Source organism: Myxine glutinosa, chromosome 5 (assembly GCF_964187855.1).
Source record: "Myxine glutinosa chromosome 5, kmMyxGlut1.1, whole genome shotgun sequence".
Lineage (NCBI taxonomy): Eukaryota > Metazoa > Chordata > Myxini > Myxiniformes > Myxinidae > Myxine > Myxine glutinosa.
The window spans coordinates 211,981,332-211,999,075 of NC_136265.1; the positions used below are offsets into that span (position 1 = coordinate 211,981,332).

A 17,744-nucleotide genomic window follows, 5' to 3' on the forward strand; every position below is an offset into this window, starting at 1 on the left:
TCCAAGCCAAGGCCGTTTGAATAGGTCGAAACAAAATGGCAGCGTAAGAACCCAGCGATGTGACAGAGGGCTGACAAGGATGGTGTACTGCCATTTTGGTCAGGTTTATTTGTCTTTTTTTGAGATGAGACCCTCTAAATAATCTTCAAAAAAGTTGTTTAAACATACTGAAACAACCAATTTTCATTCATGCACTGCCTTGGAATTCAATAAGTATGCATGCAAAGTTTGGGGTCGCTAGGTTTCATGGTTTTGGAGTTATGGAGGACACACACACACACACACACACACACACACACACACTCACACACTGACACACACACACACACACACGCTCACAGGCTCACACAGCCTTTAATATTATAGATAGACATATCTCCTGACAATGTTGCCGTTTATTTTCTGCCTCTGTCATGTTGTTGGCATTAGTGCTGTTTTTGAATGTGCCAATTAAATTACAGAAATGTCGCTAACACACATGACTTAACAAAGTTCTCTGATTGGTCAGGAGTAGATGGGCTTTCTAACAATACAACTGCAACAACAGTATGTAGCAATTGAAATTGGTTAAATACATGTTTTTGGTAAATTATTGATTGTTGAAAAAAAAGAAAGAAAAAGAACATCGATTTATTTGCATCTTAATTTTGTTTGGGTGTAATTTTGCTTGCACTGACTTCACCAGCTGAAGATGAAGGCCCGGGAAGCACTTCGCCAATGGAAGACGCGTTGCCTAGCGGCCGAGGAGCTCGGTGGCCAAAATGCACGAGATGCTGAAGCAGCACGTTGTCAACTCAGTGCTGCGGCACAGCAAGCTGAAACTCTTCGACAGGAGTTGGCGCTAGCAGCAACATGGCGAAAGACTCAAAACGAAGAAGCACAGCGACTTGAGCTTGCACTGCAGATGACCTTCAAACGAGCTGAAGAGCTTGATGTTGAGATGCTGGACCAGCGGAAGAGTGCCAGGAAACGAGAACTTATATTGAGCCATTGTGAAAGAAAAATCGTTTGTCTTGAAGCCGAACGTCAAAAGGTGCAGGATGAAGTGACCCGATTAAAGTTGGAGCACCGCTGCAAGAACGACGAAGTTTATAAAATTATTGACATCACAAAACGTCGAGCTGAGGAAGCAGAATGTAAGGCCACCTTTGCTCGTAAGGAGATTTGCCGTCTGAAGGAAGAAGTGATGAAGTTGATGATTCAGCTTGAGAAGGAACGGCAGTGCCAAAAGCAAAAAGAAACTGAAGGGCAGTATTCCACCAGCAAGACGATGAAGGCACAACAAGAAGAGAAGGCACAGAACTTGATCAATCGTACCCTGTCTGAACAGCCTTCTTTAGAAGATACAGTTCAAGCTCCTAAGGTATGCTGACTAAACGAAACTCTTTAAAGCTAGAATACAATGTGCTTGGATTTGCTTCACTGAATGCTTTCCTAAATTATCATTGAAGAACTTTTTGTCCAGTTCTGAAGTGGTGATATCTAGAATCGTGAGAATTAAAGAATGATGGTATGAACTTTGTTACAGACATTGTAGCAAAGGAGATGTTGAATATGTTTTCATCGTGTTCAGCTAGTGATAGGGGAATACCAGGTAGGCACAAAGGTTAGACGAAAAAGAAAGAAAGGAGGACTTCCTTCTACATTTGATTCCCTCCTCTTTCTTTCCTCATTGATCCAAACAATACATTAAATATATATATATTTTTTTAAATGAAGTTTTTCTTTTTTTGCTTATCCCAACTTTCCTCATCCTCTCCCACCCCCACTCCCCATGCTCACTAAAATGTCATTCATGATGTATGCACTAAATTATCATACCTGCATCATTCTCATTACCAGTGTGGGAAAATAAAACGTATTATTGCATCTCCGTCTCTTCCCCTGATGAAGGGTATCTACCTGAAACATCCATGCCTTTGTGCCTTTAAAAAAAAATCTGGCATACAAGTTACTGTTCATGTTGCTGTTCAAGTTACTGTTTTCTACTGTTCATGAACCGTTATGGGCTACCAAAACAGGTTGCTCGATTTTGCGACAACGAGCATTCTTTTCAGCAAGTAATTATTTTAAAGAAATTAAGACAATTAATATTGGAAGTTCACTTGTATTTTACAGTTGTAGATTTCCGATCAGTTCCAGCTAGAAATTGACATCAACTTCCTGTGCAACACACAGCACCATCTTTAACGCCGCAGTCATGGTGTCTTTTAATTTGTCAATTACATATATAGCCTTGTGTGTGGCATCCTTCTTTGCCTCTATGGTCTGCTTTGACAGCAGCCTGATGATCTGATAATTTGTTCAAATGGTCTGAAATCAACTTTCTTTGGCTATGAGGCATCCTCCTTTGGATGAAAATGATTTTCTTCTCGCCTACATGGTGCAGGTAAACATAGTCGCATGTACAGAAACCACATGTGAGAGATAGCAGGCTTAAGTGGAACATTTCATTGGTGGCTTTATTATTGCGGATGGCAGAGATGGAAGACCAATCCTGAAGTGAGAGGGTAGCTTTCCATCACTGCCAGTTGGCCTGAGTGAACTGCCATACCCTGCAGGACTTAAGCAGCTCCCTGATAACAGTCAGAGAATGGTCGATTCTCACACAAACATGATCGGATTAAGCAATTGAAGCAGTGGAGGAACATGTTGGAAGGAAAGTTGGTCATTAACAGGTTCAGAAGGGAGGATAGAAAAACGAACCTTATCCGATCAATATGAAACTTCACAAACGTGATCCCCTACCCATACATATGCAGAGTGTGCATTTTTAAAAGGTCATACGTCACATGGTGTGGCAGCCATATTAGTGTGAAAGCCGATATTTAAAAAAATCCCTTCTCTGAAACCGCTTCACCGATCGATGTGAAACCTGTCATGGCTGGTGGATGAAAATGTCATACTTGAAAACAGCTGAAGGGATTTAAATCAAACTTGTTTATTTTTAGGACAGTGAACGAGGGCATCTACCCATTGTGGGACTATGCGGAGGCATATTGGTGACACAGTCGCATTGCTCTAGTTTATTATGACCGTTACAATCTTTATTTTATTTAAATTTCATTAAATACTATTCCTTCTAAAATCTTCCAGTTTTTCAATATTTGGACATGTTAAGTAAGATGGTGTGTAAGTAAGGGTGGCGCATAAGACTGCTTCAATAACCCTAAAGTTGTGGAATTTTTGAAACAAACTTTAAAATCATTATTCCATTTTGATTGAAGTATATACTTGAACACTGTGTGGGGTAAGGTGTGCTATGAACTCTCTGGTAGGTAAATTGAGATGTCACTGCTATAGGAGGACAGTACAGCACGTTGGCAAACAAGATGTGGTTGAAGAAAGGAAAGCACAGCTAAAAGTACTCCTGAGGGCTTGGAGGGTTGAGACACGACAAGAGAGGGAAGGCATGGTGTAGGTGGGCACAGAGCAAGGATGGATACGAGGGGACACAGACATGAAGGAGATGTAGGGAAGGGTGCTGACAGGAGGGCGTTCATCACCCTGACCCCGCAGGATCACCCGGATCCTCCAGCATCATCCTGGTACCACAGGATCAATCAAGGATACAAAACGTCTTTTGCAGGATTATGTGGTCAGCATGATGAAGAATGACATCGCGACTGGGATTTACGTGATGGTAATGAAAGACACGAAGAAAACAAGCACTGCACGATTGTGATGGGAGATGGGGCCGTGTGTTTGCGAGCAATCGAGGAATTGCACACAATAATTGGGAAGAGGAAGCAGTATAGGAAAAGACAATTGGAAATGATAGTATAGGACTATGAAACATGTTAAGTTGTCATTTACAAGACTTGAGTTGACAGTGTCAGGGTGCAGGAGGGGCAGAAAATGTCAGGTGAGAGAAAAGAAGAATATATGTTTTTACTGAATGTCATGAGGAATGAGCTGAGAATGATTTATATAGTGACGAGTTTTTGCGGGACTTTTTGAGAAGAATGAATGTCAGCGATAGAGGAGATGGAAATAAGGGTGGTACAGAGAATTGCAATGGAATGGGGATGAAGAAGAAGTTGAGAAGGAGTTCAATGAGGTTACAGACGGTGACAAACATGTGGCCAACAAACAAACAAAACAGAGAAACCATCACAAGGCATAAAATCGTGGTTGTGACCACTTGTTATTTTTTTGTTACAGTACTGCTGATTATGCTCTGCCAAAGATAATAGCATCATCTGTGTTCCATCATATAAGCGTCATATGTGCTGTGTGTTGTTTCTAAGGTTAAAGCAAAATCAATCTCCGAAGTGTTGTCTCCAGTGTTCAAATGATTTTTAGATTTTGTTTGTTTGATTTATTCATTCATTCATTGAAAAATGAGTGTGGTGCAAGTAAAGTGTTCCTCTCATCTGACACATTTCCAATTTTGGAATTCTTCACTTAGGTTAAAGTGATGGCATGTAATGCAGATTGCTTCGCAAAGCTGATGCAGTCTGAAAATGAGCTGCGAGAACGTGTGGTGATGCTGGAGGCTGACATTGAGTCTTTTATTATGACATTTGAGCAAGAGGTTCAGGAATTGTGCCAAGTGATGTGCAAGGATTCGACAGATCTGCACGTATGTAAAATTAATATTTTCATGTTCTTTAGTATCCTATGGCTGGCCAGATATCCTCGAGGTATGCATATTCATCATTGAGATATCTCGCTGGAGTTTGAATCTCAACCGAGCTATAAAACTGTCATTCTAGTGTTTTTTAAATGTAAGGTAATACATTACAATGTGCACCACCCATTGGATGGTTGTTTAGCTGGATAATCCATTTGCTATCACTGGTTGGTGGTGGGCATTAAAAATCCTACGGGAACTTGTGTGAGGAGTCTGAGTTATCGCTGCAAGCGTTACCAAATTGCAAGTTCCTGTCACCTTCAGTCGTTCATTATGCCTTGTTCTTGTTGGTCCACCAGTCAAATTAAATGCCAAATAGTACCTTTTCACTGGACGTAAGCTTGCCAGCTTAACTTTTGGGAGAGTACTCTCCATGCTGATGAACGCCAGTGAAACAGAAATGTGTTTATGGATTGATTCCTTTCCCAAGGGATGGGCTGACATTGCGAAGAAAAAAGGTTAGTTGACCGAGACTGTGGGGGAGCAGTGCAGCAGGTAACACATTATTTCACAGACTGCAACTAAAAGCCAGAAGTAGAAAGCAGGTTTCTCCACAGCTGCAGGCATTGGACTTAATTTATTTGATAATCCGAACCACCTGTGGTAATTTATTAGGTGACGGCTGATTGGTTATTCCCTCCAATTACGGGTGAGAGACGTGACTGGGTCTTGTTTTTATATATTTTGAATGCAATTGACATTGCCCGTGTTACTGGTACAGCGGCTGAGCCAGGGAGGCAGGGAGGCTACTACAAAAGGTGGCTACTTTGCCGAGTCAAAATTTTAAATTAAATTTTGTTAAACAAAATGAATCCATGATTCCTTTTTATCTTCAATTGTTTATTTGTTCTATGCTTAATTTCAGAGTACATTGAGACATTAAACTGCGTAAATTTCAATAGAAACTGGAAAAATTGAGGAGTTCTAATAATTTTGACCAGTAGTGTGTATGTATAAATATATATATATATATATATATATATATATATATATATATATATATATATATATATATATATATATATATATATAGTTACGGATCGCGGTTTAGATGTTATGATGGGCCGAGCGGATGGTCCAACCGCGACTGTTACAGGATCCCCAATTGGCCCGATTCCACCCGACGTTGACCAGATCGCACCACAGATATTCAATCGGGAAACCTCTAAAGCGACCGAAAGAGAAGGAAAAGAGAAGAAGACAGAGTACGGAGGAAGAACAGATTTATTATACACACACAAGCAATGGATGGAAGAAGCAGTCACACAGTGAATCGGTAACTTATACTATTCAATTTACTTAACCCCAGGACAACATTCAAGACAGAAGACGTTCACACTTACACAGGGGAAATTGCAGGCTGGAATGGCGGAGGTGGGTTGCTGGAGAGGGAGGCAGGGTCAGGTCCCTGCAACCGGCAGGGCTGGAGGTAGCAGCTCCCAATTCTTCGCGTTTTTGGCGGGAAAACCCTCGGTCGCGTCAACGCTGCTGATGCTGTAGACGTCACGCGCTGGCTCGGTCACACCTGCTCCTCTCCTTCTGGTGGAGCCGTCTCCCTCCTCTCAGCGCGTCTCTCCAAAGCTGGTTTCCTCTCCAAGTATCTCTCCTTTTCGGTTTGGAGCGTCTCTCATCTCACAGCTCACAGCTCACAGCTCACAGCTCATGTCATCTCCGGTGTCATCTCCCATCTCATCTCTTCTCTCATCTCCCGAAGCAGTCCCTTCCAGTCGCTTTTATTACTCGGGGCGGAATCAAGCCGCTGGCTGCGGGGGCACGCCTACCGGGTCGCTAACCGCGGTGCTGGTTGGCTGTTAGGGCTGTCCGATTCCTCCTTTGATCATGACGACGTGCCACGCCTGTGAGTTGGCGGCTCCTACCCCCCTCTTCTCCGAGATGAGCACATGGGCAATGGCGGCTTGCGGGATTGAACACCACTCGCACCGCTTTTGAAAGGAACTTTGGGGAGCGGAGATGATTGGGGAAATTGAAGGGGGCCTACGCTTATTTCGTTTGATACAATGCAGAGTCAATCTAGTGGGAAACACATATTTAGCCTACATGGAATAAGGAAATAAACTATTTAAAAAGATATATCGTGGCCTGTGTGTAAGTTTCATGGAATTAACTAGGAGGACGGCTGCGACCATTATTTACATTACGAGGGTGTTACACACAACAAAACCATACTTTTCACATTCGTTACACTTTCTCCAAAATTGTTACACTTCTCAAAACCGTTACCCTTCTCAAAACCGTTACACTTCTCAAATTCGTTACACTGCACCCTCCTTTCTTCAGGCCCGTACTCGGGCCTACAAAACTTTAACTTAGTGTGACACGTAGGTGTAATTCCCTCTACTTTTAACCTGAGTGTGACAATCTTAAAACACAAATAAGTATGTCCCCCTATTGCATTGCACCCTGTCTAACAGACTCAAGCCCACAGCTAACCGAATTACGGAATTATTCTCAAACTATACATTTACGGTGGGGAGCATTATTTACAGTGACGTTATTTCTTATTTACAACGCAACCCAGGACCTGTGTTTTTTTTCTTTTTTCTTTTTAGGGAACAAGAAAAAAGAAATTCCTGTTGGGAGGGAGGAGACAGCACGCATTGCATCGATGCACCAGTACCAATACCACCAAAGCACCCAAAAGCACCAAAAGCACCACAAAGCACCAAAAGCACCACTCGGTGCACAGTCACCATGGTTCATAATAAACACAACAAAACAACTGGTGGTGGTCTTCTCTTTCTCTGCTGGGCCGATGCTCTTCCCGACGTCTTCTGGCTTCATGCGGCCTACTTGGAAATAATAAAAAAGCACAACTTGTGTTCATTTTTATTTAGGGCCTCAGGGGCCAACTAAGGGTGGTCCACCTGTTTGGCATAGGTGCCGCCTTACCGAGGTCCGCAAGCAAGATTCCCTGGCCACTATGGCCGGTCTCCAACAGAGGTGCCCTGCCCCAGAACCTGGGGTCCATCAAGTGGTACTTGGCCGCAGAACAGCGGTCCATAAAGTGGTACATCAACGCAATGCATGCTGGTTCTGGGAATCTCGTGCGCACAATGGCCATCTCACGCACGCTCCCCTCGGCACCCAATGGCGCACAGGTCCTCAAGTGGGAGACAAAAGGGGGGAAGGCAAATGAGCGAGGGGTAAGGTCACAAGGGTACACGTCAATAAAGGCAATGCAGGGTGAAGTGCGTACGGAGAGCGAAGTGAGAAAAACTCGTCCCTACCGTACGTCACCCCCCCTGTCACCTACACTACCCTTGCCCTTACCCCATATTTACAACAATTTACACCTTTACAAATCCGTCGCTACTGTCACGTCTTCCCCTTATTTCCCCTACCAAATTCGTCTCCACAATCCCACTATCCAAAATTTGCCATCACCCAATTCGTCATCAATCCTCATAAGGAGGAAGAGATGGAACATCAAGCACAATGTCACACCCACGTCATGATGCGTCTCACAATCCAAACATTTGCATCATAAAAAATAATCAAAACATGGCATGGTGTGGAGTACCTGTCACCTCAGGTGAGTGGATGCAGATGGTGCGAGGAGACTTCATCCTAACTACTTTCTAAATGATTTTAACACACTTTACACTACCCGGGGTCTCTCCCTGCCAATCCATTGGCCAACTTACACTATGGGTTCTAAAAACCAATTCCCATTGACCAAACTGTGGTGCTTCTCAATTTGGGGTCTCACTCCCCCGATTCATCTCCCGGTGCCCTTGCACAATTTCTGGGCTGTGACGTGTAGCTCTCCCAGCAGGTCTACCCACCTGCACACCTCCACCACTGCAGTTGCCACCCGAGCTTACCTAGCTCCTCACCCTAACCTATCTAATTTGGGAAGGCCCCTCCTGGCTCTGTCACCCCTTGGTGCCCTCTGGCACTGGGCTACCCGGGTCCGTCCTCCGGATCCTCGGGCCCCATCCACAACTACCGGCTCCCAGAGCCCACCTGCGGCCTCACCTGGCCGACATCCTCACAGTGGTGGAGTGCCCAACCCAACTACACACACTAACAGGCTACACGCCCAGCCATTTCCACAACACTAATGCACCCATCCAAAGACCATTCTTTCACCCGCACCACAGATGCCAATATCCAACCACAATTTACCTATACCCTCTACCTAACACTTACACTACCCGCCCCGGGTATCCGTGATGGGGGTCCACTCTTCCCCCATTCACACCTTCGCACCATCCACTCCACTCCACAATTTCCACCATACTCACTCCACGACCATCCATTCCAATACTCCATACCATTTATTCCATACACCTGTCCTCCATTCACCTGTCGTTGCACACCTGTGCAATCATACCTGGTGCCACCTGCACCCTCCTCCTCTTCCTGGACCATTTGGTCAGCACAACACGCAATCACCACTACTCCCTCATACACTGCTCCATTCACCTGTTCAGTTGCACACCTGTGCAATCACACCTGTTCAATCCTCAAACACACGGCATCATCTCATCTAACTACTCCCCTCTGAAACTTGCGCTTCCCAGTCGCCCCTTTAAACTATTGCGCTCCCACGTCATTATCATCCATACTAATCTACCTGCGTCCCCACTACAGGTATCCTTGTCACTAACTAATCTTAACGTTACCTAATGTCATCTTCGCTAGATCCCTACACACAATATCCTAACCCACCCGGGCTAGTTTTCACTGCCATCAACCCCATAAACGAGTGCTCCTTTGCCCCCCCTTCTGTGGGGGGATGGTGGACTGCCCATCCCACCACATCGGGGAGGTCCCACTTTCAATTTTGCTCGTCCAAATTCCAACCAATCAAAAATTTGTCATTTACTGCCAATCACCGTACCAATCATCAAATTTTGCTTTTTTTTCTAATTTCGGGGCCAAAACACTATCCTCATCACCCGTCTACTTATTAGGTCCTCTCGGTGCGCCAGTTCCCTTCTAAAGCTCGGCTTCGTACAGCCGAGCAATGAACGCGGGTTCTTTGGTGCCGGCGGCTGGATGCGTCCGGCACTCGGTGCAGGGACGGGGGCTTACCCGTGCCGAGATCCCACGCACCACCTCGGCGCGTAGCCATCCAATTTCCCGATCTCGACCTGCCGGAACGTCTCAATAAAAAGTGGTCGCCATGACGACCCTTCCTATCGGGCTGCCCGCTCCGCCTAGTGGAGCCCGGACGCGGCCGTTCCAAGCGAGGCACAGCGTGGATCGCGTACGGCGGTCCTTTCGAAACTGCCGTGGCTCGGATCCCCGCTGGTTCTCGCGGCACGCGAAGCCCGGCACGCACCGAGGGCCCGATTCAGCTAAAAGTCGCTCTAACCGCTAACCCGGTTACCGTCGATGCCTCACCTGGATGCTTACACGCATACGCTACCCCTTTCTTGCTCATACCTACAGCTGTTCCCATGCTCCTCGTACCTTTCCTTACACACCCAGGTACACTCGTTCCACTCACAGACTTGGTCACACACCTGACTACCGAACACCTTGACACACATTCGTCACTCGCACACCTCACCAACACACCTCCTCGCGCCCCTTCCTCGGTCACCCCCTCTGTGACAATTACAGGTGTGCTCTCACTCGCACACCCAACCACGTGCCTCACGACCAACTCAAGTGTGCATTCCCACACACGCTCTACCATTCCAGGTGTGCATCCTTCCATTCCAGGTGTACATCCTCGCTCACCTGTCACAACCAACTCACGCTCCGTGTCACTCTCACTACTCTCACCTCCACTCTCGGTCGCGCACTCACCCTTACTCTCGACAGCGCACTCTTTCCCCATGCACCTGTCCGTTACACACCTTTCCCGCGCACACTCTTGCGCACACTTTTTCGTTACTTCCTCCGTAACACTTACCACACCGCGCTTCCATGTGCTCCCTCGCACACGCGCTATGACCGACTCACTCTCGACAGCACACTCACTGGTCGGCGCGCACTTTTTCCTCACACACCCCATGGTCGGACATTCTCGCACACCTCTTTTTTCGCACACCTGACCTGTCACACACTTCACCAACGGCCTCTCACGAACACCCGGGTCTAAATCAACCCCCAAGCCGACTGAAGCTTTCCTCACATCATATACATTGCCGAATATTTCGCCACTCACCTTGGCACCTCGTCTCCGCACCTCTTTTGCCACCTGCAAACTTTTTATTTGGTTAGTGAGCAGCACATCATGAGTTGAGCACCGACCTTGTACATATTCCATTACTTCCTCCTTTATCTCCCTCTTAGTTTCCCTCCGTCTCTTCTTAATTTCACTCACCTCTTCTTCCACTTCCTCTAATTTTTGCTTCACCTCTTTTATTTCCCGGTGCGTCTCCTCAAGTTCGTCCTCTAAGGCTACCGTGACCGTCTCTATGTGCATCCTCACCTGCCGGTCCTTTGTCTCCATTATCTCTGTCACCTCGTCCACCCTCATTGTCAGTCCCTCACGTACCATCTGACATTGCCTCTGCGTCGCTATTAATTCGTTTTTAATTTCTTTTTGTGTCGTCTTTAACCCTCCGAGTACTGCAGTGTTCTTTTCCACTTGGTCCGCTAATTCCCTTTGTCCTACTGTCAGCTGTTCTACTCCCTCCGTCAGATCTTCTATTCCCCCCTGTAACCTAGCCGTATTATTTCTCACCTCTTTCTCCATACGCTTCTCACCTCGCTTTACCTCCTCGCGTAGCCCCGAAACCTCCTCACTTACACCTCGTCGTATCTCCTCCATCTCTTTTGTAGATGCCACCCTCATCTGTCCCAATTCATCCCTCTGAGCATCCAGTTTACTTTCTAACCCGATTTGCACCTCCTCTATCTGGTTCCCCATTCGTTTGATTTCCCTGGCAGATTGTTCCCCTATTTCCCGCAATTTGTCCTCCATCCTATTTTCTAACCCCATTAACCCATTTTTCACCTCTTTTATCCCGTTGTCTAACCCTTCAAAATTTTTGTCTAACTTCCCAAATTTCTTGTCTAACCCCTCACCGGTACCCCTCGCTTCGTCCCTCATTACCCCCATTTGGCCCTCCAATCGCTCACCCTGAGCCTCTATACTGTTTTTAAAACCTCCAATTTGGTCTCCCATTTGTCCCATAAGGGCCCTCATTTGCAGGAAAAAAAGGTTCGAATCCACCAGCGGCGCTGCTACGGTCGCGGGCGTCGTGGCCATGTGCGAGGCGCCATTTTGCGCGCCCGTAACCTCGTGCGCGAGGGCGCCATTTTGTGCGCCTGATACTCCCTCAACCACATTGCCATTGCTCTCCGCCTCCCTTTCTTCCCCTAAGTCCTGGGTTACCCCTAACCCGTCTATCTCCCCCACCGACATCCGATCGCCTTGATTGTCCATGGCGCGATCTCAAAATTCGGGTTTTTCTTTAAAAAAAACAAATTTCGGCAGCTTGTAATTTTGAGCGCGTTAAGCGCGCTTCGGGTCCGTATCTCACTCCCAGACACCAATTGTTACGGCCAATAGTACAATTGGTGTCCAAAATTTGAGCTAAATAAATTTAGTCCCAGGTTCGAATCCCAACTCCTGACTACCAATTGTTACGGATCGCGGTTTAGATGTTATGATGGGCCGAGCGGATGGTCCAACCGCGACCGTTACAGGATCCCCAATTGGCCCGATTCCACCCGACGTTGACCAGATCGCACCACAGATATTCAATCGGGAAACCTCTAAAGCGACCGAAAGAGAAGGAAAAGAGAAGAAGACAGAGTACGGAGGAAGAACAGATTTATTATACACACACAAGCAATGGATGGAAGAAGCAGTCACACAGTGAATCGTTAACTTATACTATTCAATTTACTTAACCCCAGGACAACATTCAAGACAGACGACGTTCACACTTACATGGGGGAAATTGCAGGCTGGAATGGCGGAGGTGGGTTGCTGGAGAGGGAGGCAGGGTCAGGTCCCTGCAACCGGCAGGGCTGGAGGTAGCAGCTCCCAATTCTTAGCGTTTTTGGCGGGAAAACCCTCGGTCGCGTCGACGCTGCTGATGCTGTAGACGTCACGCGCTGGCTCGGTCACACCTGCTCCTCTCCTTCTGGTGGAGCCATCTCCCTCCTCTCAGCGCGTCTCTCCAAAGCTGGTTTCCTCTCCAAGTATCTCTCCTTTTCGGTTTGGAGCGTCTCTCATCTCACAGCTCACAGCTCACAGCTCACAGCTCATGTCATCTCCGGTGTCATCTCCCATCTCATCTCTTCTCTCATCTCCCGAAGCAGTCCCTTCCAGTCGCTTTTATTACTCGGGGCGGAATCAAGCCGCCGGCTGCGAGGGCACGCCTACCGGGTCGCTAACCGCGGTGCTGGTTGGCTGTTAGGGCTGTCCGATTCCTCCTTTGATCATGACGACGTGCCACGCCTGTGAGTTGGCGGCTCCTACCCCCCTCTTCTCCGAGATGAGCACATGGGCAATGGCGGCTTGCGGGATTGAACACCACTCGCACCGCTTTTGAAAGGAACTTTGGGGAGCGGAGATGATTGGGGAAATTGAAGGGGGCCTACGCTTATTTCGTTTGATACAATGCAGAGTCAATCTAGTGGGAAACACATATTTAGCCTACATGGAATAAGGAAATAAACTATTTAAAAAGATATATCGTGGCCTGTGTGTAAGTTTCATGGAATTAACTAGGAGGACGGCTGCGACCATTATTTACATTACGAGGGTGTTACACACAACAAAACCATACTTTTCACATTCGTTACACTTTCTCCAAAATTGTTACACTTCTCAAAACCGTTACCCTTCTCAAAACCGTTACACTTCTCAAATTCGTTACAATATATATATATATATATATATATATATATATATATATATATATATATATATATATATATATATATATATATATATATATATATATATATATATATATATATATATATATATATATATATATATATATATATATATATATATATATATATATATATATATATATATATATATATATATATATCAGTCACTATGCGACCTTCATATCATCAGTGGAGAACCGCCAGCAAGGTGTCCCATACAGCTGCTGCTGCACCTTGCTGGGAGCGATAAGCACCGCCTGCCACACGGTAACGTTATCTCTGGTATCCACTCATCATATGGAGTCGACCTGGTTGCGGCTGGGAGTTACTAATAATGGTATCTGTAATCTGGTTCTCCAACGTAATGAGGTTGTAATATATATACACACACAGTCACGTGAAAAAGTAAGTACACCCCATGTAAAGTTTTGACTTTTTCAACATATTTCAACAAACAGCTATTTGATCTTCATTTAAACAATATTGACAGATAAAGGTGATATAATATAACAAATATCATGAAACATTTACATTTTGTAGTCCATTGTGTAATTTAAATAAACATAAATGCAAATTTGCATGTGGAAAAAGTAAGGACATATATACATATATATTGTTGCGGATCTGCCGCCGGCCTTCTCCCCTTACCAAGGGGGGATTAGTCCCCTTGTCTTGACTGACCTGGCGCGACCCAGGACCTATTACATCCCTTCCGGACAGCGCTAAATAGGGTTGCAGGACCAAGTTCGCTGTTACCTAAGTACTGACGCTGCCCTGGAAGCGAGGAAATAAGCCCAGCACGAACCATGTGTGTTGATGATACGCCGAGCGGTTTGCGTACACGTGATTCGCGCTATTATTAATTACTAGACCCTGATTCAAGCGGTTCTTATTCTTACCACGCTTAGTCAATGGCGAAATCACAAAGACGATCGAATTGGGAAGAAAGGAAGAACAAATGGTTTAATTACTATTACACATATGTACAGTACAGGATGAAGAGACACAGTGCAGATTATACAGTCTTATTCTTAATACCCAGGACAAACAGGCCCGTCTCACACACACTCACACGGGGGTTGCTGATGAGCAGGTTGATGTTCACCAGCGCGTCCAGGGATGGCTTCCGTGCAGCTCTCTCTCCGGTCCCCGGCACGTCCCTTGGAGATGGAAGTAGGTGAAGGCAGGAGCTCGCTGCGTGTCGTCTGAACGGAGCGGGTTATCGCAGGGTGAATGGTAGGGAGCGGACTTTGGCGCGGCTGCCGGCTATTCACTTGCGGCTATGGCCGCGCTTACTCGTGTGGCTGGAAATGCGCTATATGCGTTACCGGCGCGTCTGGCTGCGCCCGCGTACTTTGTACAGTTCAACACCTCTTCTTTTCTCTCTCTGCGCAAGTCCTCAAACAACGCGCGTATCCTCTGCAAGTCCTTTCGCCACTGCACTTATCCTCTGCCAGTCCTTCTCAATCAAGTGTTCCCGCGCTAGTCCTTAAGCAAAAACCCTTCAAGTCCTTCTCAATCAAGACCTTCAAGTCCTTAAGCAAAAACCCTTCAAATCCTTTTGAGGGCTTTGCGCAGCGCCTTATATAGGCACGCCCCGCGAACCTTCTCAAACTCACCAGACGCGCCTTACCACGCCCTCTCACGCCATGCCGCTAGAGCTCTGATTGGTTGGTGGCTCTTACCATCTTCGCCTCTGCCGCTCCCGAACTCAACGCCGCCCCCACCTTTTTAGGCCTACCTCGTGTTAGCTTGACTAGGGGACAGCCAAATGGGGCGCGGGATGGATTACGCCCATAGAGGTAGAATTGGAGGGTGGACGCAAAATGAATGGGGCCTACTCTCCTGTCTTTACATAACGCAGGTACTAAGAGGGGAAATGGCCTATTCTTACACATACTAAGACATAACTATACTACAAATGGGCCTATATGTTGCTTGTGTGACTAACTATGGGGGGCAAACCTTTAACCTTTAATGCCTTCAATGTGCCAATCTCAAAACCGCAGCACTGCCCCCCTCCCTTGCCAGACTCGTCCCCGAGTCGAACCCACACAAGTGAGAATGACAGGTTTTGAGAAAGGTTTGGGACTAGTTTTTAAATTAAGTGTGACACTTAGATGTGGTTCCCCTCTAACATTTAATCTAACTCCCTGTATGTGACAGTTTTACAACACTAGATATGTCCCACCTACTGCGTTGTGTAACTAACTCTAACCGACTCACACCCACAGCTAACCGAATTGCAGAATTGTTTTGAAACTAAACATAAAGCCGGTGGGTAGCATCTTATTTACAACACTAAACCTAATTACTTACATTTCTATAACCCAGGACCTGTTCTTTTTGGAAAGAAGTTTGGAGGGGAGAAAAAACAGCAATGCACCAATGCACCAAAACACATTTCACATTTCACAAAAAGTTCACATTTCAAATGTCATACTTAAAAATCACATTTGCTGCTTGGCTGCATCTTCTTGCTTCCTGCTTCATCTTTGGTGTGCAATAATAAAAAAACTTAAAGGTCTTCTTTCCTGGCACACCAGAATACAATGTACAAACCGTGTCCATTTTTATTGCCAGCAGGGCCAATCTCATGTGGTCCGACTGCGTGACATCGACGCCACTTAAAACCAGTGGTCCGCAGGTGCAAGGTAAGTTTGCAGCAAATGACTGTTCAGCAAAAAGGCAAGGCCACAGAACGTGTGGTCCATAATGTGCATTGTGGTGCAGCAAAATGCAGCAGGGGTGCCGCACAGGTGTAGCCAGGTGCAACTGCACAGTTCAGTGTTCCTGCACACTCCCCCTCCAAAATGGGTCCATGGGTGGGGAGGAGAGACAATGCACAGTTAGCAAAGGAAAGGACGCAAAGGTACACATCAATAGGAGCAATGCAACATGAGGGGCGCGGGAGGGGGGGGGGCAGAGCAAGCTCGTCCCTAACCGTTCGTAACCCCCCATGTCAGCTACACTGCAGTACCTTTAGCCCTCCCTGTATTTACACTTTACAAATTCATCTCTACGTCCTCTCTCCCATGTCCCCCTCTAAACCAAATTCATCTTCCAATCCCTCCAAAGAAGGAAGAGATGGAATTACACACAATGTCACACTTCCACGTCATGATGCGTCTTTACCCACTCAAATCGTTCACAAAACCTGGTGTGGAGTTCCGTCTCCTTGGTGAGTGGATGTGGATGTTGCGAAGAGATTTCTCATCCTACCTATCCTCTAATAACATTAACTCGGTTACACTACCCAGGGTCATACCCTGCCAATTGGCATCTTTAAACTATGTGGTTCGAAAAACCAATTCCCATTGACCCACCCTGTGGTGCCTTCCAATTTGGGTCTCACTCCCCAATTTTTCACTACTGCGCCTTTGCACAATTTCGGGGCTGGGTCGTGTGGCTCCACTAGCAGGTCCAACTACCTGCGCACCTCCGCCACTGAAGTCGCCACCCGAGCTTACCTTGCTCCTTGCGACTACCCTAAACTGGGGAAGGCCCTTCCTGGCTCTCTCACCCCCTGATGCCCTCGCTGGCATTGGGCTACCCGGGTCCTTCTCCTGGATCCTCGGGCCCCACTGAACACTACTCTGAGTGGCTCCCAGAGCCTACCTGCGGCCTCACCTGGCCGACAAACTAACAGTGGCGGAGTGCCCCAATAACCATACGCACCAACAAAGCCCACACGCCTAGCCATTCCACAGACTCATGCACCCATCCAAGCACTTCCTGCTACTTCCTGCACCACAGGTGTCAATATCCAACAATTTACCTAAACCCTCTACCCAACTTTAAACTACCCTCCCCGGGTATTCGTGAAGGGGTCCATTTCCCCCATTCACTCCTTCGCACCATGCATTCCACACCAAATATTCTCACACACACCAAGCTCTCTTGCACACCTCTTGTGCTCTTACACCTTTTCTCCACTTGCACCACATGCAAGTCAATTCACTCAACACAATTCCACTTGTCCTCAATACACCACTCATACACCACCACTGGTTATCCCCAACCAATGCCTCATTTGTGCCTCGATCTCAAGCTCCATACACACAGTGATTCCCATTCAATTCCTCATTTGCTCAAGCTCATCCACACAAAGAATTTCTCCACACTACTACACACACACACAGCATCATCTAACTAGCTGCTTTTCCCCCTAATACTCATGCTCCCCCGTTTTCCCTTACACTAAGCACACCCTCGTCATTATCATCCATCTAATCTCTCTACGTCCCCTCTACCTGTACCATGTCCCTAC

At 46.5% G+C, this 17,744-nt stretch overlaps 1 protein-coding gene across 1 annotated transcript in view; it reads left to right on the top strand.

Moving 5' to 3' along the window:
• Positions 1-17,744, top strand: part of LOC137428136 (uncharacterized) — a 95,456-nt gene that overhangs the window by 55,697 nt on the left and 22,015 nt on the right. The window contains exons 11-12 of the mRNA XM_078777469.1: positions 686-1,363; positions 4,412-4,585. Coding sequence (XP_078633595.1) covers positions 686-1,363; positions 4,412-4,585 — 852 coding nt within the window. The remainder of the gene's footprint in view (positions 1-685; positions 1,364-4,411; positions 4,586-17,744) is intronic.